The following is a 27,782-nucleotide window of genomic DNA, read 5'->3' on the forward strand; positions in this document are numbered from 1 at the left end:
AATGGCTGTGATTGGCTAAAGCACACGTGGCTTCAGCCAATCACACTATTCAATGACATCATTGAATGGGTGTGATTGCTAACACGTGCGCCTTCAGCCAATCACAGCCATTCAATGATGTCATTGAATAGTGTGATTGGCTGAAGCCACGTGTGCTTTAGCCAATCACAGCCATTCAATGCTGTCATGGCTGCCGGCGTGTGTATTAGCTTTCTGGAAGCGGGGATTTCAAGCCCCGCATTCAGAAAGCTATGCTGCGGCGGGGACGAGGAGCGAGCGACAGCCTGCCGGAGCGAGCGACGTCCTGCCGGAGCGCGACAGAACGCCGTGGGAGGTGAGTAATAAAATTTTTTTTTTTTACACTTTTTTTTTTTTTGTATTACCGGCGCATAAGACGACCCCCGACTGCAGAGCAGATTTTTCGGGGTTCAAAAGTCGTCTTATACGCCGGTATATACGGTAATTTGTTCTACACATTCCAAAAAACACACCAAACCACATTTAATGGACAATAAATATGATTTTTAATACCAAAAACAATAAATTAATATAAAAGACTTTTGTAAAGAATAAAAGGAACATTTAACATGTTATTGAACGTGTAATTGTGTGTTATCTGTGGTGTTACCTAGGACTGCAGAGCACATCTACTACATATCTGTCCTCAGCGTTATCACTGTGTTCTCTGTGCTGTTACATAGGACTGCAGGTGACATCATTATCTGTCCTCAGTGTTACCACAGATAACACACAGTGATGTTACTTAGGACTGCAGGTGACATTATCTGTCCTCAGTGTTACCACAGTGATGTTACTTAGGACTGCAGGTGACATCACTGTTATCTGGGTAAACATGGCTACTTACATTACACTACAGTACTGTTTTACTAGCGCCCACAGCGACACTGGAGAAGGGTGGGTAGCGTTTCAGCATCAGGAGGAGGAGACGCCGAGCAGAAGATCATGTGGGCCATGTCAACAGCGAGGCCACGAGGCCAGCGGCCACCAATGAAACTAAAAGCAGCCAGTGAAACTAGAGGCGAAATGCTTGCTTGAAAAATCAGTGAAACTGGAAACCGGCTAAACTAGAAGACAACGAACCTAGAGGTTTGACAGTATATATTACTATGTCATAGAAGACCCTTGTGAAACTGAAAAAAAAGCATTCAGGCCCTGCACTGATTACAAAGTCAAGTGCGCTAGTTGGCTTAGTGAATATGCCCACTACATATATATTCATTATGTAAGGCTGGTGTGCAGCTTGGTGTAGACCAAGTGCAGATAACCAATGGATAGATGTAATCCTTTATTGGAACCTGATGTATACCACAACAACATGCTTGAGGTTAGGGCATAACCGTCTGTCAGGTGGGGGTATAACGTAGCATACAAAGTTGATCTAAACCATTATTACCGCACAACTAGTGGGCAGAGGTCATTCAATAGTATCTGATCTGTGTAAATGGCATACATAGAAACCACACTAATGATTGCTGCAAGCTCTGTTGGTGTAAAAGGAAATCACAGTTTTGGACAGAGATCTTTCTACTTCAAACGTCTGTGCAGAGGGACGTGCGCTGCCGTGGGGGCTCAGTGTGAGGAGCAGCATTGCAGGTTCAAATCAGCTGTAGATGCAAAGGTGCGGATTTTGATGCAGGAGCTCAGAAGCTATTCCCCTACAAGTGAATGCACCCATAATGTGCCTTTTGTAATACATTATGCGAGTGACTGTTAGACCCATTGGACAGTGAGAACAGCGCCCCTGTACCATGTACTCAGCCATTACTTATTATTTCTATAAAATGTAAAAATGAAGTAATTCAAACATTTGGTTGGTGCTTAAACGACCCAAGGAGACTGCTCAGAATTTTTGGACAGTCCATATGAAGTTGTGGTACAGATATAACAAAATTTTAGCTTGGCACGTTACATGTTAAGAACATGTTCTGTGCCATACTGTAGTTGCCCGTTCAATGGCTTTCGTTGTGTCAAGATGAGATGACAATAGTTTTTCAAGGCATTAAGATAACTTGCTGCAGAAAACGATCAGAGTGAAGGTAAACCATTTGGCATGTCTGTGTGCTGGTTAGCTTTTTTCCCCCTTTTTGGCGTTATTTGCCACTCATTCTTTGTTGGCACTTGGGCGTCCACAATGAAGGTGCTTGTCTCCTGCAATATAGAAAAGAATGTCAATAAGCACAAGAAAAAGACAAAGAGAAAGAAAAAAAAACACACGTGGAACTATGGCTGTTGATGATGTTCAGTTACATCAGAAATCACCATTCCTGAGAAAGTAAAAATAGCCACAGATCTAGGAAGTTTCCTTAAAAAAATAAAAAGTATATATAGAATTTTTTTTTTGGCACTGAAAAATGTAAAGGCACAGGATTGCAACAGAATCTCTCATGTTTATAATCTTGGCATTAATATTTGGCCCTGAGATGCCAATGAAGCCCAGGGTATCAGTAGTTTGTGTTGGATAATTAGTAGGTGTGGTGCAGCCTGCCTGATCTGATAGTATGGGTGTAACTAATGGGCGGTAAGTCGGCATGGTACACAACATGAACCGGTGTGACTGCACCCTATAGAAGCCTTATTATCTATAGGCACATTCTAGCTTTGCATGCTGATGGAATCGGTGTCTGTAGCTGCTCTTGTGCCATTGTATCAGTAAGTATGGATTTTTGCTGTGATTCTTTTTAATAGCTTTGATCCCATTTTTTTATGATGTGGAATATCACAAACCAGTTAAAAGCGGGGGCACTTCTATCCATATTAGTAAAGTCATGTGAGTAAAAGAAATTATGCAGCTTAATTTGTATAAACATGAGATTTTGAACTTTCTGGAAGAAGCATTATAAGTGAGTTTTTATAGTTTCAATATCCATCCAGAATATTTGACACACTTATGTCCTAGGGGCTTTTCAGAGCCAAGATATTCCACAGGTCTGTACAGAAATGATAAATCCATGCTCCCATGCCGCAATAGCTCGGCACTCCATGCTAGGCTGTGAATGCTACGTCACATTGCTGGGCAGAAAGAAGACTGCCTGTGAATGGTGACCCCCCACCCTCCCCGAAAAGATCAGCGGGAAGACGATGCAGTGAGAAGACTGCCTGGGAGGAATAGCCAGGTATAGAATTTTTTTTTTTTTTTTATTGACCGAACCCCTTTAAGAGACAACTCCTCTAGGGCCCATCATTGTCAAATAAAAGAAAACTGCTTTCTGAAGATGGAAAGTGTTCCTAAAGATTACCAGCGGTGAAGTGATTTTTCTGCAATCTTAGGGCTGGGGTTCAAGTTGATTTTTCAAGTTTATTATTGAGCCGTTTCCTGTACGATCGGCATTGTTTAACTTTTTTTCTGAAAGCGGTGAACAAATGTTTTATAGACTGATTGTTGGTATCTCGCTGGGCAGGGCTCTCTGGTGAATATGTAATTCTTAAATCAGTTTTGAACAGTCGCAAATTTTGTGCAAATACCCATTTGTGCAAAAATTTGCAACTTTTTAAAGCCAGCTTTTTTTTTCTCAACTCGTTTTACTGAAAATTCAATAACATAAGGAACACACAGTCATAGACAGGTGCAGCACGTAAATAATACACATCACTGGATAATTAGATTGGTAGGGAGGTTCAGGCACCCTGATACATCAGATATAACAAATTAATTCTTTAAAGCCTGATCAGATACACAGAAGCCAAATCCCAGAGGCCACAGGTCCGGCTCCAAAAGATGTATCCACTAGGGGGTACGCCTGAGCTCCAGAATAGATGAAGACATTAATTGTGGTGAATATAACGTGAGGGGGTGGGTGGGGGGAAATCACACCACAGTCCCCACACTATCAAATTTCCCAGGACACTTAGGTCCCTTGTAGACTATATAATGATATGGCACCACTGAATTGACCAGCTTCCTCCACATTGAGAGTGAGGGGTTCTTACGATCCATCCACCGCAGTGCAAACGTTGTTCTAGCAAGGAGCCATGATAAAACCAGGTTTTTAAATGTGCCCCAATGTTTTTCTTTGGTATTGCAGTGCAACCATACTGCTACTGGGCAGAGCATTATACCACATGTGTATTGCATATGAATAAAACTATATGGCAGCCTGCAGACGGCCGGGTCGGATCCCGCTGCGAGAATTCTTGCAGCAGGATGCGGTTCTGTGCCCCTGCAGAGGCCTGGGGCTTACCCGCTCCCAGCGTGTCCTCCCTGCGCTATGTGCCGGCTGGTGCATGCGCAGAGAGGAGCCGGCCTGTCACCAATGACATTTCTGTGCAGGCCTTTGCAAGATCCGAACAGAAATAGGACATGCCACGATTTGTTTTCACACGGACAAGTCACGGCCGTCTGCACAGGATTGCGTTTTCTAATGCAATCCTATGGAAGCAGCCACGGGCAGTAATTCTGCTGGAAATCCTGCTGCAGAATTTCCGCCCATGTGCAGGGGGCCTATCAGGAATCACTGCTTTGATGTGATCTGCTAATGAGCTGAGAACATTTATGCATTTCCTATCAATATTTATATCTAGTCTAAGATAAAAGGGTTTTCCCAAAAACTGACATTTATGGCATTCCAACATGATATGGAGCTATTTCTACCTCTCAGACCCCACAGCCCACATTCCTGCCACAAATGTCCAGGGTAGGAAACCCTTTAAACATGTAAAGTGCTGCCATTGTTTTCTCTTGCACAATCTGCAGCAATCTTTAGTATTTTCTCTGCGTAGTCATGTAATGTATAGACACAAAGTCCTGAACTTTAACCGCTGAATGAGTAGTAACACTTGAGGAATGCTGAGAAGTATTGTAAGGCTGAATTCAGAGGTTTTTAGTTGCAGTTTTTAACCACAATTCAAAACTACATCAAAAATGTACGTTTTTTCCCCAAATATGCATATGCTGTTTATTTATTTATTTTTTAACTCCATGTTTTGTTAAAAACCACATGCAGGATCTAACAAAATGCAGGTGGTTTTTCACAATACGCGCGTTTTAAAAAACTGCATGTATTTTTTCAATGCAGTTTTTAACTGTGGTTGAAACCCCCAACAAAAAACGCCACGTGTGAACGAATCCTTAAGTTTGTTCCTCTTAGAAAGATCATTTTTTCATCCTAAGAAAAAAAAAAAAAGGCACTTACCACAACTTTTATTTTTTCTGCTTCTTCTTCATTAAGGTTTTCCCTACAATAAATATAAATATATTAAAATAAACTCAAACTTGTTTGATAAATTAGAAGACTTTGAGGAGATGGCAGCAAGTTAGAAACAGCATCTGGGATTTTTAGAGACAGTAAGAATAGTAGGCGCAAAACGCATGCCATACAGCCCACTAAACGAGACTAGAGGGGGAGCTAGAAGCAGCCCGCTCAGTCCTTCAGTCCCCCATCAGCGGCTTTCTGCCGACTAGTGACACCACTAGAACAGTCTGGTACCACTGATTGGAAAAGTACAAAGGCATCCTAGAAATACCTACATCTAAAGCCCGCAGCGAAATCTGACCCTATGCCTAGCCAGTGATCTCTGCGCACATGTGCAATACAGATTATGCCGCGCCCACACTAGGTGAGGATGTGGATTCTGCAAGCTTTCTGCAATGATGGGCTATGGATCGCATGGCTTCCAGTGATTTCAATGGAAGCCATCCACACTGAAGTAGAACGTGCGGCGACTTTCACTCCGCGAGCAGAAAAATTGCAATTAAGTTCCACTCGTGGACAGGGAAGAGCGATTTTCAATAGCATGTTTATGGGCAGTATTTGTTACGGAATCCAGAGGCGGATGGCCGCTCCAGATTCCGCAATGCGAATCACCCCTGTGCATTCGGCCTTATTGTATCCTCTAAGGATGCATTCATATGCTGCAGTTAAATCATGCTTTAATTCATATGCTGCAGTTCAAGCAAAATTGTGGCACATTGACTGCAATGTATGAATGCACCCCAATCTAGACCACCAGAGTTCACATCGTATAATCTAGTCTTCCCACAAATCTCAGCTGTTAGGTGGAATTGGGGTCACTGAGTGCTTCTGAAAGAACTGGCCACTTAATAAATCCAAAGTGTAAGGCAAGGAGACTTAAGGAAAGAAGGACTTTCCGGTGAGATGAAAAATGTGTGGATAAGGATAGACAAAATGCTAAAGGTGCTTTTAGGTTATTGTTCAAATGAGTGAAAGTGAATAATAATTGTTCGGTCTAAATGCGAGCCAACGACTGAACGACGAATGCTTTTCGTTTATCATTCATTTTATGTGAGCATAATTACCACTGTTAGCTCAATCGTTTATCAATCAGTTTATACAGTGAATGTGAAAGACGATGCATGTGCGTGTCTAAACAGGCTGCATGAGAGCGAACGACGGCTTGTCTAAATGGACCCTTAGTGCAGTACAAAAAGGTAATTTGGATAGCCATATGGCCATTTACACGGGACGATTATTGTTAAGAAATATTTAAGTTCCCGCACTCTCGCAGGAATGTGAACGATAAGGCTGGGTTCACACTGGGCAGATTCCCACCGGAAATCCCGCGGTTTGGCCGCAGCAAAAACCGTAAGATTTCCACGGCAGAACAGCCGCGAAAAAAACAGCGGCGGCTTTGAAGCGGCCCGGCCGCTCGCTCTTCCGTTGCGGCAGGCGCTCCCATAGAGGAGAGCGCGGCCGCAGCGGAAAGAAAAAATAAATAGACATGCTGCATATTGTAAAGCCGCAGCCGCGGTTCCTGCCTGACTTACCGCAGCGGATTGGCCGTCCCGTGCGGACGAGATTTCTGAGAAATTTCGTCCACATGGCTGGCTTATCCCGAGATTAGCGGCCGCAGGCGGATTTGCCGCGGCGAAATTCCGCAGCAAATTTGCCAAGTGTGAACCTAGCCTAAATCGTCCCATGTAAACGCATGCAGTGAATGAACAACAATTGTTCATTTTTTGCATGCAGAAGACTGGAGTTCAGTTTAAACAGCAGTGGTTCACTTCTGAACGACGACTCAGTTTTCCCAGACTCCGACTCCATAGTCCTGGAGGGAGCATACACAGGACTTCTGTTAAGCTGCCTGCTTCTTCAGGGAATGATTACTGTTATGGAGAGCATTAAAAGGAGCTTAGGTAGGTCTTCAACTCCATCCTGACACAATTTATCCTGCTGCATATGAAGGACAGATGTTTTGGGGGTTTTTGTCAACTTTTTTATATTTCTGGGAAAATGCCTTTAAATAGTCACTATGTCTGTGCTTATAAGATAGTCAATGTGATTATTAGCAAAAGTGTAAATCACTTTATTTACCCACTTACCTGTTGCTTCTCGTGAGCATTTTACTGTCTCACAGCTACTGGACACACATCTACACTGCTCAGTACTTCTCTATAATCTCTTACATGCTGCTGAGGGTGTCAGAGAAAGAGCCAATAAGGGAGCAGGATCTCTAATGTATGGGAGACATCAGAGCAGCTAGTCTGCAGAGGGAATCATTTCTAGGATAGTCATATAATGGTCAGAATGTGTTATTTCCTATGTACACACGGCAACCTATTCTCAAAAATCACTTACAACTACAGGTAATCTAATTATGAAATGACAAGAGGAATGTTGCTTACTCAGGCTCAGAAATGGGAGATATAGGCCCGTTTTCATCCATATAGGAGTATTGCCTTAGGTCAAAGTCCTCATTCTCCGAATCTTCATCAATTTCCATATCCTTCAGAGACTCTTTCAAGGAACGCTCATATTTAAGATTTTTTATTTGGTTCAGAAAACCACCCACAACCAATTGCTGCATAAATAAAATCATCATATAAGTAACCAGTAACTTCAGGAGACAAAACAGTACTGGCTTCGCCTGAGCACAAGAACACCACCATTTGCTGATAACCTGAATACAACACAATATAAGACCTGTTTGTATCATGTAATGTACGCACTAAAGTCTTAGAGAGAACTATGCCATACGGTATATACCTTTTTAAAATTATCTTTAATTCCTGATTAAAGGAAGCAAGATGATCGTAAAACAGCTATTTAGATTTTTTTAGAGTTATTTTTTTCAATATTTGAAGCCTTGTACAATGGGGAAAAGTTGTTTTTTTAATTTCTATTAAAAAAAAAACCATTTAGATGCCACAGTAAGTTTCTGTTGGGTTAAACGGTGTAGAGGAGTCATTAGATGAGCAAGTTATCATCATGTCACTCCTTTTCTGGGAAAGAACCCATATTTGATAATCAGGGAGCAAATATGCTTTTTGATGGATGAGGGGAGGGGTGATAAACAAAAATTCATGTCACTGCTACACTGCGAGAGGAAAATATACAGAAGAATCACAGAGCTCCTCTGTGGGCTGTGGGCTCCTACCCCCTTCCCCACTCTCGTTTTGCACTCTGACTAAAAATCACAGCTGTAAATTCAGTATCCCCGACGCCACTTCAAACGACTGTAGCTCCAGTTCTGCAAGGGCTAAGAAGATGCTTTTAATGCCAAGAATCGTAGCTTTAAAATGACACCAAAATCATGTTGGTAGCCCTGATTGCACCCAAAGCGACAGCCGTTAAAAGTAGAACAAGCTCTGTTCGTCTAAGGCTAGATTCACACGAACATATATTGGTTCGGTTTTCACGCCGAGCCGATATACGTCGTCCTCATCTGCAGGGGGAGGAGGATGGAAAAGCCAGGAGCAGGAACTGAGCTCCCGCCCCCTCTGCACTATTTGCAATGAAAGGAGGCGGGATGGGGCGGTGCTAAGTTCCGAGAATTAGCCCTGCCCCTCCCCATTGCAAATAGTGCAGAGGGGCGGAGAGGAGGCAGAGAGGGGGCTGGAGCTCAGTTCCTGCTCCTGGCTTTTCCAGCCTCCCCCCCTGAAGAGAGACGACGTATATCGGCTCGGTGTGAAAACCGAGCCGATATACGTTCGTCTGAATCCAGCCTAAAACTGTAATGTCCTTTTCCTGTAAAGTCCAAAACTACTAGGAAGGGGGTTAAAGTTTTACTAATGATGACCTATTCTCAGGATAGATTATCAACAGCTGACCGGCGGGGGTGCGCTGCTGTGGACCACTACCAATCAGCTGATCCTCTGGCCCACTGTCAGTGCTGTTAATCAAGACTGAAAGTGTAATAGAAAAATTGATTTCAATGGGAGAGGTGCTGTACATTAACACTTAGGGCTCCGATTGCAACGAGGAATGTTATAGAAGACATTACTCTTATTGGTATTACACTTCTGGCTCTGACCCCGATATGAAGGTCAGGCTCTGCTGCACTGATAGCGAGCCAGAGGATCAGCAGGGATCCCGAGAGGTGGACCCCCGCTGATCAACTATTGATGACCTATCCAGAGGACACTGCAGAACAAATAGTGGTCATCTCCAGATTGCTGCTTACGTAACCCCCGTCAATCCCCTGCATTCTCACTAAAACTTTACAGGTTTTTGTGAGGGGATTTATTTGACTAAAGTATGAAAAAAAGTGTGTTGGGTGCTTTACCTCATACGAAAAGTACAATTTGAATGGCAGATACTTTAGTGGTGTAAAAGGAAATTTCGTTCCCCGATCAAACATTCGCCGCTTTCTCTCGTGCTTTGGAACTGAACGGCGCACTCTTTTTTTTACGAGAAACCTCTGTGCCACTTCTTTTCTATTGACAAAGAATCTATAGAATCTTTTCTTCTTCTTCCTCTTCTTCTGTGCTTTAGGTTGTTGCCACCTACGAAAAGGATTTTTAAAAAACTCTGCTTTCTCTTCGGCCAGTGTTTGATATCTAGGGATTGATGATTCATCAGAAGATGACTCGAAGACAAATGTTCTTATTTCCAGTCCTTCACCTCGCGTTCTTTTAGTCCTAGTGGGTGGGCATCCATCTGCAGTCTGTAACGAACTATTGGAAGAAAGGTTTATTTTTCCAACAGCAGAAAATAGATTTTGCAAAAAACAAAATAGGGTGAAAACATGGAAGAATGTAAATTCATCAAAAACTACACTCCTTGTCAAAAAAAAAAAAAAAAATCAAGCATTTAGAAGTTGTCGGAATCGAATTAAACTTTATATGTATGATTTTAACTTTTATATAAGTAACTGTAATATCAGAACAAAAAGATAATTTATTACGAAAAAATTAGCACTTGAAGAAAGACTCTAGTACCCTGTTGTATTGCATCCAGCTTGGATACATGATGTGAGACGGACGGTATGGAGGCACACAGGTTCTGTATGGTATATTGTGGCATATAAGTCCACATTTGCTGTAACTGAGCTTCTAGATCGCGCAAACTCATAGGCTGTTGAAGTTGGCGTCCCAGATGGTCCCATACATGTTCTATTGGCATTAAATCTAACGACCGTCAGCCACGGAAGTGCGGAACACATGTGGCTGCAGGATGTCCTGAACATATCGCTGAGCTGTCATTGTCCCTCCTACCACTACTAGGGGTGACCGACTGTTATAAGTGATGCCCCCAGAGCATCACCGTGGAGCTTGGGCGCACACCGTCTGCAACTGTAACACTTCTTTCAACTGAACAAACCACACTGCCAAAAGTAGACGGCAAACTCTTGGCGATTCGCACTCTGTTCTACATGAAGGCACATTTTGGGTACAATACAGGACATGAGAAAAATTGGACTGTCCAATCAATTTTATGGTGTGCTACTGTGATAATGAAGTGTCGTACTAGTAATACAACTATTCAACATAGACTAAATAAGTCCGAAGGTCTACCTGCTTCCAATTGTGGTGGAGGGGTTTTCCCCCTCTGTTCCAGGATCTTCCACATCGCCTTCAATGGAGCTCCGGCTCGGCTCGCATTCTGGAACAGAGTTATCCATCTGGAGGGCTTCAGAGGAGTCCGTCTATCACCCTGGGCAAAGAACAAAATGTATTATGTAAATCATGAAAACAGACAAGTGGAAACCAAGTAATTAGAACCAGCTGCACACATATACCAGGGTCACCAGCATTCAAATAGGTGCCCTTATAGCAGCGTATTACATCGTAATAGATCATACATTATAAAAATTAACCAGTATACTCAAGAGAGTGGTAATATAGTGTATATAGACACAAAAATACTACACCACTAGAGATGAGCGAGCATGCTCGGGTAAAACAGTTATATCGCTTTTCTCAAGTAACTGTTTACTGGACCGAGCAGGCTCAGGGGGCAGAAAGAGAGAGATCTCTCTCACTCTCTCCCCCGGCTCACCCCCGCTGCCCCCCACCCCGAGCCTGCTCGGACCAGTAAGCAGTTACTCGAGAAGAGCGATGCTCGCTCAAGTAACTGCTTTATCCGAGCGTGCTCGCTCATCTCTATACACTACTACTAAGTGCAATAAGCAATAAATAATAATGAGCATTGCTCAAAATAAGGCAAAAAAATTATATATTCTATGTATATATATGAAATAACCATACCCTGGGTAGTACCGTGTTACCCCGAAGATAAGACACTGTCTTATATTAATTTTTGCCCCAAAAGAGGCACAGTGTCTCATTTCGGGGGATGTCTTAAATACTCACCCAGCAGGCAGCGTCCACATCCCTCAAACTGGGCTGCGGCACTCCGGCAGTCTTCCGTGTATTCCTTAGCGCTGAGTGAGCGTTCTCTTCTTGGTAACAGGGCTTGAATACGCCGCCTCCAGCAAGAGATTGCTGTTATTGGATCATGAGCTCAGCCAATCAGAGCTGGCGCTCGATCTACCAATCACAGCCATTCAATGATGTAATTCACTGAATGGCTGTGATTGGTTCATCGCACCACCTCTGATTGGCTGAGCCACCATGCTCATGTTCAATTTACAGCAATCTCTTGCTGGAGGCGGCGTATTCAACCCGTTACCAGGAAGAGAACGCTCTCTCAACAGTGAGGACGACACGAAAGACTGCCGGAGCGCCGCAGCCCAGCGAGAGGGACCCGAACACCGCCTGCTAGGCGAATATTGTTTTAATTTTTTTTCCATGTAATGTAGCTAGGGCTTATTTTCAGGGGAGGACTTCTATATCAGCGCATGATTGTTGGCTCGAGTTTAGACTGAATAACTATCATTCAAAAGAATTGTTTAAACAAATGAAAGTGAACGATAATTGTTCTAGAGAAGCCTGCAACACAGGGAGGCAGGCCGGGCTCAGGCAGGTGTATGGAACACGTGTAAAACAAGAACGCAGCATGTTCTATTTTGCCGCGTGTTACGCACAATAGAGCCCTATTCTCTACGGGCGCATAATCAACGCTGTACATACACAATTACATTTATATGCGCCTTGTGCAGCAACAGAGCGGGAAATTTTTTTTAAAGAAGGAAGAAGAGATACGCTGCCCTGTGCACGAATAGGCCGGTTCGCCACCGGCTCCACAGCAGTAAGATGCTTTGTGATACACGCCAGCGCCACAGTCCTCCGGCCGAACAGGCGCCAGCGCCACAGTCCTCCGGCCGAACAGGCGCCAGCGCCACAGTCCTCCGGCCGAACAGGCGCCAGCGCCACAGTCCTCCGGCCGAACAGGCGCCAGCGCCACAGTCCTCCGGCCGAACAGGCGCCAGCGCCACAGTCCTCCGGCCGAACAGACACCACCAGTTTCCCGGGAAACCACCAGGAAGCATTCTGCCAGCCAGACCCCTCATTATAGCCACTGTCCCTGCCCTGCAGCCAACAGTTGTCCCATAAGCAACCACCAGGAGACACTTACCATCACCTCCTGCAGCACCAACTACTACACGGGCGAGGAGGGCGGATCATTACTGATTACCGCAGCGTCAGAAGACGATACAAGACCGCTATCACCCCGCACCTGAGTCCACATGGTAAACACGGTCCGCTCCGTACACCCAATATGGCCGCCGGGCAAGGACACTACTCGCCTGCACCAACATGGCCGCGCCCATCACACATGTGTCCCTCCTCGCTCTGGCTGACCTAGGCTCCCTGTAACTGCAGCTTGTGTCTCCGGCGCAGCAGCCATCTTCTTGTAGCCACACTAGAGTCTGCCACCAGCATCTATTTTTATTCCTCAACACTTCTGCTCGCTTCACAACCCGATTGGTTGTTTGGTGAATCAGCCAACCCAAACAACCAATCAGGTTGCTGGAAGTGTGAATCAGCCAACCCAAACAACCAATCAGGTTGCTGGAAGTGTGAATCAGCCAACCCAAACAACCAATCAGGTTGTGAATCGAGCAGAAGTGTTGTGGAATATAACTATATGCGTGCCACCGTTAGCCGTTCGGACACTTCGGAAACCCGTCGCGGACTCAGACGGAAGTGGTCGGCAGCAGCTGCTGCAGCACCTCACTGGAGGGGGTCAGTGATGATGTGTATGCTGTATGGTGTGTGTCTGTAATCTACTGCTAGTAATAGTTGAGGTTGTTTTTTAAAATTAAGGGTACATTTACACGTAGCAGAGATGCTGCAATAATAGGCTGACCTAATGGGCTCAGCCTAACCTACTATGTTATATTGGGGCTGTATTTTACAAGCCTGTGTTGGTAGAATTGCTAAACCATGTCTGTTCCACGTATTTTGCCGCGGATTCGCACGTGGATTTAGCCCTGACAGTACGCAAAATCTGTGTGTAGACTTTCTGGCGCATTAAAGCACAGATCGGTGTGAAGAAGTGACCTGCAACTACTTCACATGCAGATGGGATTTCCCCATTGAGGAGGCAGCAGATTTCTGAAGCTGAATCTGCCTGGAACATTCCCCATCTGACTTCGCCTTGTGAACATCCCCTTAAAGGGTTCGCCTGCCTGTGACTCCTCTATCAGCTAGGATGGAGATCGGCTCTGTAGCATCAGCACCCCTTATGGGGAACTCAAACCATCATCAAGACCAAGTATGACCATGTATGTGAATGGTCACGAAAGACACTGCAAAGACGCGGCTTCCCAGCGCAAGAGCCGAGGAGATCAGCTGATTCCCCTGCTGTGAACCTGTCATCCCTACAAGCACCATAAACTAAGTTTATAGCCGGGGTCTGAGGAGTCCAGATACTTGGACAGCTCTGCTCCATAACATTTGCTTGTAGTCATTCTTTGTGTTAGTTTGTTTTTTCAGTGAACCAGATCCAACCAAATGTCTTTTTTTCTTTGTAATCATTAATTCCATTCTTTTGCAGTTGACTGAACTTTGCTCTTTTCTGGCACCGTCTTATATTAAATATTCCGGTTTGTTAGTCTGCTGTACCAGTGCAGTGAAATGGCAGATACTGAAAGCTGCCCCCTCCATTATCCTGCCCTAGAGGAGATTGCCGATGGTGAGTTATTACTTCATTTCCCCATTTATACTCTCTGTACAGTGAAACCTATTTCAGACGACCACCTAACATTGCACTGAAAAGTTGTCTCCTAGGGTGATGGTCTTCTCAAGGAGGTTTCACTGTATAACGTATGAGCGTTGCCTGTGAAATCTGTCACTAACGATTGGCATATCCAGGTTATCATTAAGGCTGGGTTTACACAGGGCTGATTTGTCGCAGTTTTGCCGCGGTTTTTCCGTTGTGGTTTTGCCGCAGAAGAACTGCTTCTGCTGCAAAACCGCTTCAAAGCTCAATTTGGGTTTGCGGATTTTGCTGCAGATTTTTGTGCGGAAAAATCCGCAAGCGTTTTTTTCCGCAGCGCTTTTTTACTTTTTGTCGCGTATTTGGTGCGGTTTTGACTGCGTCCATAGAGGTTTATGGACAAAAAAGCGCTGCGGAAAAGACCGTAAATTGAACATGCTGCATCTTTTAAAACCGTGCCGCAGTTGCATTTCCGCACTGCGGCTGTGCGGAAAAAATCCATCCTGTGAGAACAGCTTTTTGGCAAATCTCATTTGTGCTGCATTGCACTGCAAACGCAGCGGTTTTGCTGCAGTGCGGATATGCAACGGTAATCCGCGGCAAAACCACAGCAAATCTGCACCTTGTGAACCCAGGTTAAATATGATGTGCCAACAGCAGTAAGCCGGAGGTGCGGCACCAGAGCAGTCCATCAGTTACGTGGCATCTTCAGCTCCCCAGGAAGTGCGCAAAATGGGATTTTGGTGATTGGAAGCACTGATGAAATTAAAAAGGCTAACAAGATTCAACTGGTGTGGTAACATTGTATCTGATAAACTGAATATGCTAAATACTGGTGACAGACTCCATTTAATTACACTGCAAACTACAGCCAATTTAACACACTGAGTGCCGCTCCTACAGAAGGTAGCCAAGTGCTTCAGAGTGCAGAAGGGACAAGTCGCTGCACTCAACATTCTGTAAGCACCAGTATACCATATGAGAAATTCATTTAGGCCTCCCTCACACAGGGCGTTTGCAAAACGCTACCTTTTCAGCTGTGTTTTCAGCCCAGCTGAAAACGGTGCCCATTCATTTCAATGGGAGACTCAGCTGAAAACGCCCAAGAATAGAACATGCAGCGCTTTCAAAACGCAGCGTTTTTCAAAGCAGCGTTTTCAGCCCTGTGTGAGCAGCCCCATTGAAATGAATGCGAGTGTTGTACAGCGTTTAGCACAGGGCTGAAAACGCTGCTGAAAGCGCCCTGTGTGAGGGAGGCCTTACACTAAGAGGTTGTCCTACAAGTATGGAACCTTGCCATGTGCACCCCTGATTTGTAGACCTCTGGAGATGAATCTTCTCATCTTTTTTTATATACTTTGTCGCATTCATCTGATTGCCAGGTGCTTTCTTTTTGTAGATGATGCACAGTTATATACCTGCGCACACATATTGTGTTTAACATCCATATGACTTGTCTGTAAGATTAGTAACATAAAAGCCCTGGCCCAATGTCCACAGGCTGATTTGCAGAACTTGCGTGGGAGATCCGCAAATCAAGCTTCTCATAAGGATGCATTATCATCCGCAAAGCAGCTAAAAGCATGCGGATGTGATTTTTAATTTTTTTTCCCCAGCGTGCGAATCACACGCGCGGGAAAAAATCGCGGCATGCTCTATTTTCCTGCAGATCCCGCGCAGACAGCTTCCATTGAAGTCAATGGAAGCGTTCAATCTGGGGACCGCTTGCAGCTGTCACTGCGGACGTGCTGCAGATCTGCAGGAAAGCAGGAGATTTAAAAAAAAAAAAAAAAAGAGCACATTGGCCAGCGCCCTGACACATCTGCCTTGCTGAAGAAAGAAGATCCAGCTGCGATGAAGGAGACCCGCGCTGGATGCGGAGAGGTAAGAAAAATGTCTTCTCCTCTCCATATCCACGGGCATGTACGGATACTGCTGCGGGATTCAGCAGTGGAATCCGTGCATGCAAGTAGACATTGGGCCTAAGAGTTATGGCAAAGCCTGATCTGTAAGATGTGACGTGATAAAAAGTTTTATTCTTTATCAAGTGGCACAATCGCTGGTCCCCGCAGTGATGTCACTACAGACCAAGCATCGCTGCTGCAGCCAGTACTATACGGGGATGTAATCTACATAGCCAGCTTCATCCGTCTTACAGCAACATGCAGACAATATTTCTTCCTTCAACAATCTTATTGCCACACAGAAGCTCCCAAATATTCTTCTACATTTGTGGATCTCCTGCTCCCATCCCCGTGTCAACAAAGCTAGCATAGGGGCAGGTAAAGCCATCTGTAGTTCTTGCCTAGCACTAGAGATGTGTCAGCTGTTTAGCATAGATGGACATAGCCAACAGGGAACCCTGTGTGAGAAAAGTACATAGGCTCCTTATTTTCCAGCTGCTAATTTAATCTGAGCGGAATGCCAATCATAGCTGATCTCCTCCTTGGCTCTTCAGAGAATATTTTAGTAGCCTGTCAATCCATCATTGATTCACATCTAATACAGTCCCTCGGGACAGAGAGTAATCTGGAATGTTGGATTTCAGAGGTGTCTAGTAGTGGCTTATTACTCCTCTCTCCCTACTGAAGTAAACATGCATGCCGGGCTGAACATGTGTTCTTATGATGGAGTTGGGAAAACGAGTAGCTGTCTTATTTTTATGGCCACTTTTAATTGAAAGCCATGCATGGGAACAATTGGCGCAGTCCTTTTAGTCTAATTTACTATGAAGCAGGGAGCACTATTACTATTCTTTCACAGTAGGACTGGGCCTCATACGGCTGGACGCCCCTGCCAAGCGTCTTTGAGTAAGTTGAAATCAGTTTTATATCTCTACTGTAGTGCTGCGGTGTCCGAAGAAACCCACGGAAGCCCGAGTTGGAAAAGTAGGAGGAAGTTTATCAAGATCCACATTTCCAAGGTGGTCTTAGTATGATTTCTGCTGACACACAATGCACCTAGGCCTCATGCACACAGGCGGATTTGCATTGTGAAATCCAGAGCAGGCATGCGCTTCCCGATTCCGCAGCAAATACCGCACATAGCATGCTATGGAAAAGTGATTCTTCCTGCACACGAACGGAAACCAATTGCCGATTCCGCTCGCAGATGAAAAATTGCAGCATGCTCCATTTTTTTTGCAGATGGCTTCCATTGAAGTCAATGGAAGCCATCCGATCCGTGGCCCTTCTGCAATTGCCATTCCTAGCAATGACGTGGGAATAACAGGAGTTTAAAAAAAAACAAAACTCTACTACGCCTGTCTGACGGCTTGCCGTGCAGACCATCCGCAGTACAGAGAAGAGAAAAAGAAAGCAGGTGTGCGCAGACGCCGCTGCTGCCAGGCTCGGATTCTGCATGTGGAACCCGACCAGCCCGTGTGCAGGTCGTCCAAGGTGCATCTCAGCTCCTTTGAACATACACAGAAATCTGCACCAGTTTGGAGCTAGCATAGATTTGTGGTATAATTTACACCATGAATTAAACACAAATGTGTTGGTCCATGATGGCCACACCCCCTCCCAACAAGCCATGTCCCCTTTTGGGAACATGGGCACAGAGAGATGTACTGCTCAATAAGTCATATACCTTTTGCACAAGCTGCTATTACACCAAATTGTGCAACTTTTTTTACGCCAAAAAGCCTTGATCTCCCACACAGTGTTAAAGTAGTATTTAATAACCAGTATATGATCAGAGCCACAATGATAAAAACATTTCCTATTTCCTGCTTAAACTCTCCAAAAACAGTTATGTTTTTCCTGTTAGAGAAGTAAGAATAGGCAGCACAGCTCAGTAACTGCTGCACGTGGTACAGGAGTCACAAGATGATGGGGTAAACTTCAGTTCATAATAGTTTGATGGCTCCTCCTTGTATCCACTGGTAAGATGGAATAAGACTTATGCCGTAATTACACTATTGTGTTTTTCCTCTAGTTCTGGAACGTGGATTGAAAAAGAATTTCGCAGAAGTCCATGTGAAGGTTGTGGATTGCCCTGATCTCACAGGAGATCCATATGGATTCCCTGTTAAAGGTAACTAGAATTCTTGTATGATAATAAAATCATTTTTGTTAAAGATTTCTTATTTTAACTATTTTACCAAAATACAGTGGTAAAAAAAGCCTGTTAATGTAATCAGTAGAGCCCCATGGGCTTGTAGCTAGATTAGGATACAATGGGGAATCTTAAATATTGAAAGTGGACAAACTGTGAAAAAGGCTTGTCCAAGGTGATTTGGTCGTTCACATTAGGTCAAAGATGAATGAACCCACCAATATTGGTTGGATTATCCATCAAACTAATGTGTGTGGCATATGTTGGGGACAGGGATCAGTCCTTTGTAATGTAGGAGATTCCCCTCTCCTCAAACATCTATGGTACTGCTTACGCACAGCAGTCTGAAAAGACCACATGCGGACTTTCCTGGGGGACAGTGCATGAATTGGGGAGCGGGTGAGAATACATTCCCCGGCTGCCCTAACAACACCATAACTTAGTTTATGGTGTTGCTCAGTGAGGACAATGTCCCATTAAAATGGTACTGGATGTAAAAGTAGCAGTGATTGGTGTGCCTTGCATGCCCATATTATGTACCTATTCCTATATTTACAGGACTATGTGGGAAGTCAAGGATTGCAGACGTTGGAGGTGTTCCATACTTGTTACCTACAGCACTCCCTGATAAGGTATGTGATCGATGTAAAGTGCTTTATTAACATATATACATTCAATACAAAGATCACAAAGTTTCACAACTTTGCAGTTTACTGAGTGAGGCTTCACTTTGTGGCACTACACTGACTAAGAACCCCTACCTCTTCACAGAGGTAGCCATAAAATGGTCTCAGATTATTAATATGGTAGTGAACACCATCATGCCCCATAATGTAGACTTGTGTCCCACAGGTTCCTTGACAGAATTCTTCCAGTGTAGTGTTCCCTATGGTAGCCTGCCCAGACATTCCCCAAACAAAGATCTTCCCTTTTTATAGTTCTGTCCTCCCAGTAATTAGTTTTTTATTTGGTATTTAAATAATCTGTATTACATCTATTATTTAACCCTCGCTTTACAAGGTTTATAACCTCAACACTGTAGCACAGAAGATTGAGCTACCCGGAGCCTACTTACTCGGCGCTGGAGCATCTTGTCTTAAAAGTGTCGGGATGAATGCTGAGGTTGGTGAATTTTGGTTTAGACTAGTTCTACAACTCGGGGGTCATGGGAACAGTGTAAAGTAGCCAGTTTGTTTCCATAATCCCAGCCATGGCATACAGATGGGTATTTTCCTCTAAACCGTGATTGGCTGATCTAGAAATGCATCACAGAAGGGAAAATAAAAAATTAAAAACAATCACAGAAAATGGCCGTTACTTACTGAGTGAGGAGTGCATATAGATGCATCCTCCTCTCACCATGCAGGTAGCTGACTACTAAATGGAGGAGCCAATAACACCTGTGCAGGACACCGATGAGACAACCACTCACACTGCCTCCTGATAATGAGGGGGGTGGATGCTTGGTGTTCACTCCCACACATAGTGGATACAGGGTGACAGACCATTCTGATATATGTAGCTCACCATGCAGACCAGCAACCTATTAATGACGCCATGATTATTCGGCGGGTTGCCCTGCATTTCCAACAGTGAACCACATTGGTACTGTCACCCTGGGCTCCCCCTGGAGTCTTAATGCCCCACTGCATGTGAATGATAGATAATAAATGCAAGGCATTGGTTGGATGTTGGCCAAGATACATGAGCCCACTAACCACTTCACGGTTCCTTGCGTTGTAGTGGGTCCCTACACTAATATAAATGCATCACAGAAGGGGAAATCAAGAATTAAAAACAATCTCAGAAAAATGGCCGTTACTTACTGACTGAGGAGTGCATATAGATGCATCCTCCTCTCACCATGCAGGTAGCTGGCTACCAAATGGAGGAGCCAATAACACCTGTGAGGGCACCGATAAAACACCCCTTCACACTGCCTCCTGATAATGAGGGGGTGGATGCTTGGTGTACACTCCCACACATAGTGGATACAGGGTGCCAGACCATTCTGATATATGTAGTTCACCATGCAGACCAGCAACCTATTAATGACGCCATGATAATTCGGCGGGTTGCCCTGCATTTCTATCATTGAACCATATTGTAGTCAGCTACCTGCATGGTGAGAGGAGGATGCATCTATATGCACTCCTCAGTCAGTAAGTAACGGCCATTTTGATCTAGAAATAGCCCTTTTAAATTAGGAAGAAGGGAGATCTCGCATACATGTTAGATTATCACAAATGCAGCAAAAATTGTGTGATCCTCCCATAAGGGGTTTTTTAAGTACTGTGATTTACATTACATAGTTCACTTACTTTAGTGTAAGCTGCGGAGTTGGACCTTATTCAGACGGTCCTATTTTCCTTCCGTATGCTGTCTGTGTATTTCATGGCCAGCACTTTGATCCATTATGACCTATAATGCTATACAGGCAACCGAATTTCCACACGTCCATATCACAGATGAGAATAGGACATGCAATGTTTGCGGTCCACGGAGATTGGACAGCACGCAGATGGTGGATGCACACTGTCTAATGTGAATTGCATCGGACATCCTTGTGTGCAATTCGCAGTTACCTGTCTGAATAAAGCCTTAGAGTATGGCTGTGCTATATAACAGAATATGCGCTGTATGTCTAGAAATCATGCGTAAAAAAATCCTAGTGTATCATACTATAATTCAACAAAAGAATGCATGCTGGACACAGATACTGTCTAGTTGATTTTGGTTGCGTTTATGATTTTCTGAAGCTCCTCTTGACCTATAGATATATATGAATTATAATCCAGTGTTTATTTTGCAGATGATATTTTCCATAAAAACAGAAAGCGCTTCGTCACCTACTGTAAATGGTAATTACATCGCCAGCATCAACACTGCAGATAACAGCTGTCTTTTGGAAAAATACAAGGAAAGGTCCAGTGACCATGACTTTGGACTTTTGTCAAACCTGTATGCGAGCGAGGGGAACCCAGGAAAGGTAAATAGTTTATATGTTACTATTTCAGCAGTTTATTAGCACACATCATCCTCCATGGATAAAAGTCAGTAGTGTAACTCTGGAGAGATCATGTCGGTTTGAATGATATAGTCTCTCAGACATTTAGCTATTACTTAAAGGGTTTTTCCAAGGTACTGACTGATGGAGTGCTACTGTACAAGCAACAAGTCAATCTGTTCTCATCATTGTGGTACAGGATCCTAGAAGTTGGCTGCCCACTGATCATAATGTTATGGCATATTCTAGTATTATTTCATAACATTTATTGGATGTATTTAGCCCTTTAATGGTAAAATTTTATTCAAAATTTACAACCCCAATTCCAAAAAAGTTTGGAAGCTGTGTAAAATATATATTGGTTGGGTTTTCACCCCCAGCCGATATACGGCGTCTCTCTCTGCAAGGGGGAGCCTGGAAGAACCAGGAGCAGTGCTCTGAGCTCCTGCCCCCTCTCTGCCTCCTCTCCGCCCCTCGGCACTATTTGCAATGAGAGGAGGCGGAATAGGGGTGGGCCTAAGTTCCGGGAATTAGCTCCGCCCCTGGCCCGCCTTTCCTCATTGAAAATAGTGCAGGGGGTGGAGAGGGGGCGGGAGCTCAGAGCACTGCTCCCGGCTCTTCCAACCTCCTCCCCCTGCAGAGAGAGACGCCATATATCGGCCGACGTGAATACCCAGTCGATATACGGTCGTCTGAATGCACCCTGAAAGTGAATGTTTAGATTCAGTTGCCTCACTGATTGATACATATGTGTCTTATAGGTCATTGAAGTCAAGGTAAAGAGACGGACTGGTAACGATAACTTTGTGAGCTGTATGAGAAAATCTTTAAAGGAACATTATGTAGACAAATCTGTTGGACTGGGAGGTACATTTATTATACAAGAGGGCAAGGCCAAGCTCCATGTAATGGTGAGAAATCTATTTTCTGCTGTGGTTTTCTTTATTGATATCATCAATGTTTTACCATTACAGCAAAAGTCTAGTAGCATTGCACTTGACTTCAACTACTATCACATACATAGTGTTTTTGAACCTATAGGTCATGGTGACCTTTCTGTAAGGTTATTTTTTCATTTGCATATCCATCCTTATGTCATCTTTTCAGAAATGCATGGATGCTAGCATGGTAAACTGTTTACTGACACTAGATGTGTTTTCATCATCTATAAAATGTACTTTTCCGCAGCCTCGTGAATATTCTATTTGTCCCTTAAACACAGATGAAGATGTAGATCGCTGGTTGAAGTTTTATGACATGAAGGCTCCTCTCATTTGTCAGTCGGTGTTTATTTCTCATGACCCTGTAAGTCTCTTTTTATTGAAAATGTAGTGTCACTGTACCATTGCTCCTTCTTACATTGGACATGGAGAGCCACTAGTTTACACCTGTCAATACTTGGCACACATGGCATCTTATACACTGATCCTGTCGTAATTAATAGGAACCATGTGAGCGACTACTTGAGCGATGCAAGTGTACAACCCAGCGTGCACTAATGTCCGTCCATGTCTGATATAAGATTGCACAAGAAACGCTTTACTATTAGAAAAGGGAGGAAGGAAGAACCAGGTAGCAGTGTTGATGGCCATATACTGGGCAGTGCGCCACCACACTGGTGGAGTGCTCCATAATCCAGAAAGGAGTTCCTGTGCATTCATGCTGACTGCCTCGCATCAGCTGAGCAGATCTAACAGGGCATGGATGCTTGCAAGGCCTCCTTGAGAGCTCCACACCTGGAGTAGTCTTCTCTTCTTCAAGGTGATGTGGCTTAGACCCAGGAATAAGGATTTAGATTGTGGGAAAGATGCTTGCTCCGAGAGAGATGAGCAACTCTGGGTCCAAACAAGTTGGTCACTAAAATGGGGAGGATAGCCAGGGATTTCTTGGAGAATGCCTCAAACTGATTTTAGGAGGATTGAAGATGGCGAATTTCAATGCCTGATTGTTTTGGTCTCTTGAAAATAAGTTGGCGCCAGAGCTGTTTGGCTGCAGCTTGGGGTACTCCTACACAGGACAAGTGTCAGGCGTAGAAGTGCCTAACACTTATCCCAACAGCTATTGCTCACGTGTCGTTAAATATGTAGAGGTAGAGGGGATGGGAGATCTTTCTGGCCATCCACCTCCATTCACTGTGAAAAGTCGCGCTGCCTGATTTACACTGAGCAAGAAGTCTCTTACTAGTAGTTTCATTTCAGTTAGCTGAAATGAAACGACTAATGAGCGATTTCTCACTTAGCACCCTGTAACATCCAGCTTTTACACGGGACAACTTTTTGTCAAAAATGCTAGTTTGAGTGATTTTTCGGGCAATAGTTGGCCTGCGTAAAAGCATCCACAAACTCCCCAAACACCTTAACTTTCAGCCGACAAATGTTGAAGGTGCATGGGCAGCTAAAAACTAATCATTAGAGATGAGCGAGTATACTCACTAAGGGCAATTGCTCGAGCGAGCATTGCCCTTAGCGAGTACCTACCCGCTCGAGAGAAAAGGTTCAGGTGCCGGCGCGGGTGAGAGGTGAGTTGCGGCAGTCAGCGGGGGGAAGAGAAGGAGAGAGAGATCTCCCCTCCATTCCACCCCGCTCTCCCCCGCAGCTCCCTGTCCGCCGCCGGCAGCCGAACCTTTTCTCTCGAGCGGGCAGGTACTCGCTAAGGACAATGCTCGCTCGAGCAATTGCCCTTAGCGAGTATGCTCGCTCATCACTACTAATCATTAAACTTAAAGGCCACACGTATAAATATATTTCAAAATATTACAATACAAGTAGTATACTTGTGAAAAGAGGTATTCCCAAGATGGACTTTTCTCACCTATCCATGGGATAGGTGATAAAAGCCTGATTAGTGGGGGTCTTGCTGCTGAGATCCCCACTGATCCTGAGAACAGGGTCCCGTGTTCTCGTCACTGCTGGCTCTCTGCAGTGATATTAGACTGGATCAGTGCTAAGCATGTTCTGCCAGAGTTCTATTCATTTCAATGAAGCTGACAAAAATGGAGTACAAGTGCTCACCTATCTCCTTCAGCCCCATTGAAGTGGAATGAAGCAGCACCACGCATGCACAACTGCCGCTCCATTCAATCTCCTTGCTGTGGGATGTGTTGCAAGCCTGCAGTGAGTAGAGGGGGACATGGGATCCCTCTTCTCGGAATCAGTGGGGGTCTCAGTAGGGAGACCCCAATTGATTAGACTTTTATTACCTATCTTGGGAATATGAAGATCTGCCGTGACTATGTATAAAATACTGAAATGTATATTGCCTGTATTATTGTCCTATGCTTTGCTTTGCAGTCAAAAATACTGTTATATTGTTGTTGTTTCATTTTTGAAAACCAAGTAAAAAGAGATTTAAAAAAGGTTCAACTTAGAAGAAATGTATTACACATGGTGATTGGATACTGTAGTCAGGTGATCATCGTAGCATTCATAGTGAAAGTCAAACATGGCCGCTGCCAGCAGCAAATGTGGGTGTGATTTCACCACCCAGGAAAAGCCTATCAGCAGAGTCTGTAATCTTTGATTTTCAGGTGATGAATGTATGGTCCTCTTACATATAACGAGTGTCGGGCAAACGATGCCCGACACTCGTCCCTGTGTATACTTGCTCCCATGCTGTTACACCGGAGCGAGTATCGCTGGATCGCTGACAGTGTGGCCAGCAGGGGGCAGGGTCGCTGGAGAAGAGTTCTCTCCCTGCTCTCCCCCTGCCCCTCTCCTTTCACTGTAAGCAGCGGCTGTTCAGTACTGGACGGTTGCTGTTTACACTGAACAATGTGGTCTTCGGATTGTAAGCTGCTTAAAACTGAACTGCTGGACGATTATCATCCAGTCGTTCAGTTTCAGCATGCTGTTACATGGGACAATTATCGTTCAAAACCCCGTGGGAGAACGATAATCGCCTCATGTAAAAGGGCCTTTAGTTCAACTAGTTTGAGCCACCAAAATGGAGGGATTAAATTGAACCTGGATGTGAACCCCAATCACAGGATAAACCACGTTACTGCAATGTTTTTGTACTTGATCTTAGATCAACTTTTATTGATCTTACATAAAAACTTTGGTGCAATGGGCCCTCAATCTTATTGTTTGAGAGATAAGCAGCACCAGATGTTTATGACACCAATTATCCCCTTCTCTCCATAGATATAACATTGCATTTTTGGGTTAGTACAGTAAGGCAACTATCTTATGTCTCTGGCCACCTTTAGTGTCGCTCTCCAAATACTATGCCAGCTAAAACATTATATCCGTGATGACTGTGGCTTTAAGTTCTGCACATATGGATAGTCATTAAAGGTAAGTGGTCAAAAACATGGAAGACCATTTTTAATTGTTCAAATTTCTGTTTTTCTAGGGCTTTGACCTGCGTGTTGAACATACCCATTGCTTCAGTCATCACGGCGAAGGAGGGCACTATCATAATGATACAACACCAGATTCTGTGCAGTACCTCGGATATTTCCATCCAGCAGAGTACCTCTACCGCATTGACAGACCACTTAATACACACATGATTGGACGAGATTAGGGTAATATTCACGTTTTATGCAATAATCACAGAAAAATCAGGCTTTCAAAAAAGGTAGGAGGGCAAGCTGTAAACATGTGGGTTTTTTGGGGCTTTTTAGATACTATGTGAAATCCAGAGATATGTAGGGTATATTTCAGACTATAAGGCTGGGTTCACACTGGGCGGATTTGCCGCGGAAATTCCGTCCGGAATTCTGCGCGGCAAATCCGCTTGCGGCCGCTAGTCCCGGAATTAGCCAGCCATGTGGACGAGATTTCGCAGAAATCTCGTCCACACGGGATGGAGAATCCGCTGCGGCAAAGCCAGCCGCAGCATGTTCATTTTTTTTCTTCTTCCACTGCGGCCGCGCTCTCCTCTATGGGAGCGCCGGCAGCAGCGGAAGAGCGTGTGGCCAGGCCGTTTCAAAACCCGCGGCTAAGTGCTGCAGGTTTTGAAGCAGTGGATTCCCGGCGGAAATCTCGCTGTTTTTCGCTGCGGCCACACCACAAGATCTCCGCCCGGAATCTGCCGAGTGTGAACCCAGCCTTAGATGCACCCCAGATTTAGACAACAGAATGAAGGAAAAATATTTCATACTAATTTAAACAGCTCTGGGGATCTAACACAGTGGAGGGGCTACCGTCATTAACTTTGGTGTTCTTGTATAGAAGAGGGGGTTAAACATTGAACAGTCAACTCCTAATAAAGCTCGTGTATCCAGTCAAACAATGGCGCAAGAATATAAATTCACATTATACACCTACACGTTGTACGTGCACACAGCTCTGCAACATAAATGGCTCTGCAACATATACAACTTTAGCTGGCATGTTAAACACTGATTTTAACACAAAATCCCCATATATAAGTACATTACTGATACCTTACCCCTTGTAGCTTCTTCCTGGTCACATGGTTATGCCATCATGGACGGTCCTGCTGCTACTGAAAGATCTTTTGATGTTTTTCCTGTCCCTGTGTGCAGGGAAGAGGAGGACCTGCACCCCGGGGATGATGTGACTGAGCGCTGGTCTCCCACATTATCTGCTACAGGGGAAGGACTGTATGGTATCGGCACACTGACTGATTATAATCAGTATATAATTATTATAGGCAGTGGTAAGGGGTCTCTGGAACTGTCAGACCCCCTCCTCTGTACTGTAAGGCGCAGACACTTTTTAGCAAGATTTTTTTCTTGCTGAAAACTACATTTTATATTCAGAAAAATAGGATATTTTACTAATGTTGAAAATGATTTTCTCTGAGTTACTGGGTTATTAATTTGCTCTTGCTAGAAGCCCATGAAGCTGTATCAATAACCTCTTCTGACCTATCTCAATGATTACCTTTACCTGCTAGACCGAATCATTATATTTTTTTGACAATTGGCAGTATTCAGGATTTGGACAGTACTAATGCTGGGAATGCTTGGACATTAGTGAATGTTTGCACTTTATGATTTGTACAACAACATTAAATAATGAGAATAAATTATGGACTTTTGTCTTTTCTTTTGTGTTGTGCATTAAATGAATGAGTGAATGAAACAGTTTGTCTATTTACCCACCAAGAAGCAACTCTTTCTTGTAAAATGAACTAAGAAAACAAGGCAAACGACCTCGTCGCTCAAGCGCTTCACATTCTATAAGACTCCGAACGGGGAGCATTTAGACGTAACTAGAAGTGAGCGAACCAGCGCTGATTATTATGTAGTCTTAGGCTGCATTCCCACGAACGTATATCGGCTCGGTTTTCACGCCGAACCAATATACGTCGTCCTCATCTGTGGGGGGGGGGGGGGATGGAAGAGCCAGGAGCAGGAACTGAGCTCCCGCCCCCTCTCTGCCTCCTCTCTGCCCCTCTGCACTATTTGCAATGAAAGGAGGCGGGACGGGGGTGGGACTAAGTGCTACAAATTGGCCCTGCCCCTGTCCCGCCTCTCCCCA

The 27,782-nt window shown here is 44.3% G+C and overlaps 2 protein-coding genes across 3 annotated transcripts; one reads left to right on the forward strand and one right to left on the reverse strand.

Moving 5' to 3' along the window:
* Positions 1-510: 510 nt before the first annotated feature.
* Positions 511-12,819, reverse strand: TAF1D (TATA-box binding protein associated factor, RNA polymerase I subunit D). Its single transcript, XM_066576486.1, has 6 exons — positions 12,675-12,819; positions 10,712-10,850; positions 9,481-9,871; positions 7,601-7,776; positions 5,151-5,193; positions 511-2,169 (listed from the first exon to the last, which is right to left on the reverse strand). The coding sequence occupies exons 2-6, from the start codon at positions 10,816-10,818 to the stop codon at positions 2,047-2,049; spliced, it is 840 nt and encodes a 279-aa protein (XP_066432583.1). The 5' UTR covers positions 10,819-10,850; positions 12,675-12,819; the 3' UTR covers positions 511-2,046.
* C1H11orf54 (chromosome 1 C11orf54 homolog) lies at positions 2,601-27,327 on the forward strand. Of its 2 annotated transcripts, none has more exons than XM_066576464.1 (9): positions 2,601-2,670; positions 14,100-14,237; positions 18,201-18,299; positions 18,879-18,952; positions 19,341-19,442; positions 21,133-21,309; positions 22,089-22,238; positions 22,516-22,632; positions 25,681-27,327. In XM_066576464.1, the coding sequence occupies exons 2-9, from the start codon at positions 14,180-14,182 to the stop codon at positions 25,852-25,854; spliced, it is 951 nt and encodes a 316-aa protein (XP_066432561.1). In that variant the 5' UTR covers positions 2,601-2,670; positions 14,100-14,179; the 3' UTR covers positions 25,855-27,327. The 2 variants fall into 2 exon arrangements, with proteins under 2 accessions (XP_066432561.1, XP_066432570.1); XM_066576473.1 differs by lacking the exon at positions 2,601-2,670 and adding an exon at positions 13,152-13,285.
* The last annotated feature ends 455 nt before the right edge of the window (positions 27,328-27,782 follow it).

The sequence above is a fragment of the Eleutherodactylus coqui genome, chromosome 1 (genome assembly GCF_035609145.1).
Source record: "Eleutherodactylus coqui strain aEleCoq1 chromosome 1, aEleCoq1.hap1, whole genome shotgun sequence".
In the NCBI taxonomy this organism is placed as follows: domain Eukaryota; kingdom Metazoa; phylum Chordata; class Amphibia; order Anura; family Eleutherodactylidae; genus Eleutherodactylus; species Eleutherodactylus coqui.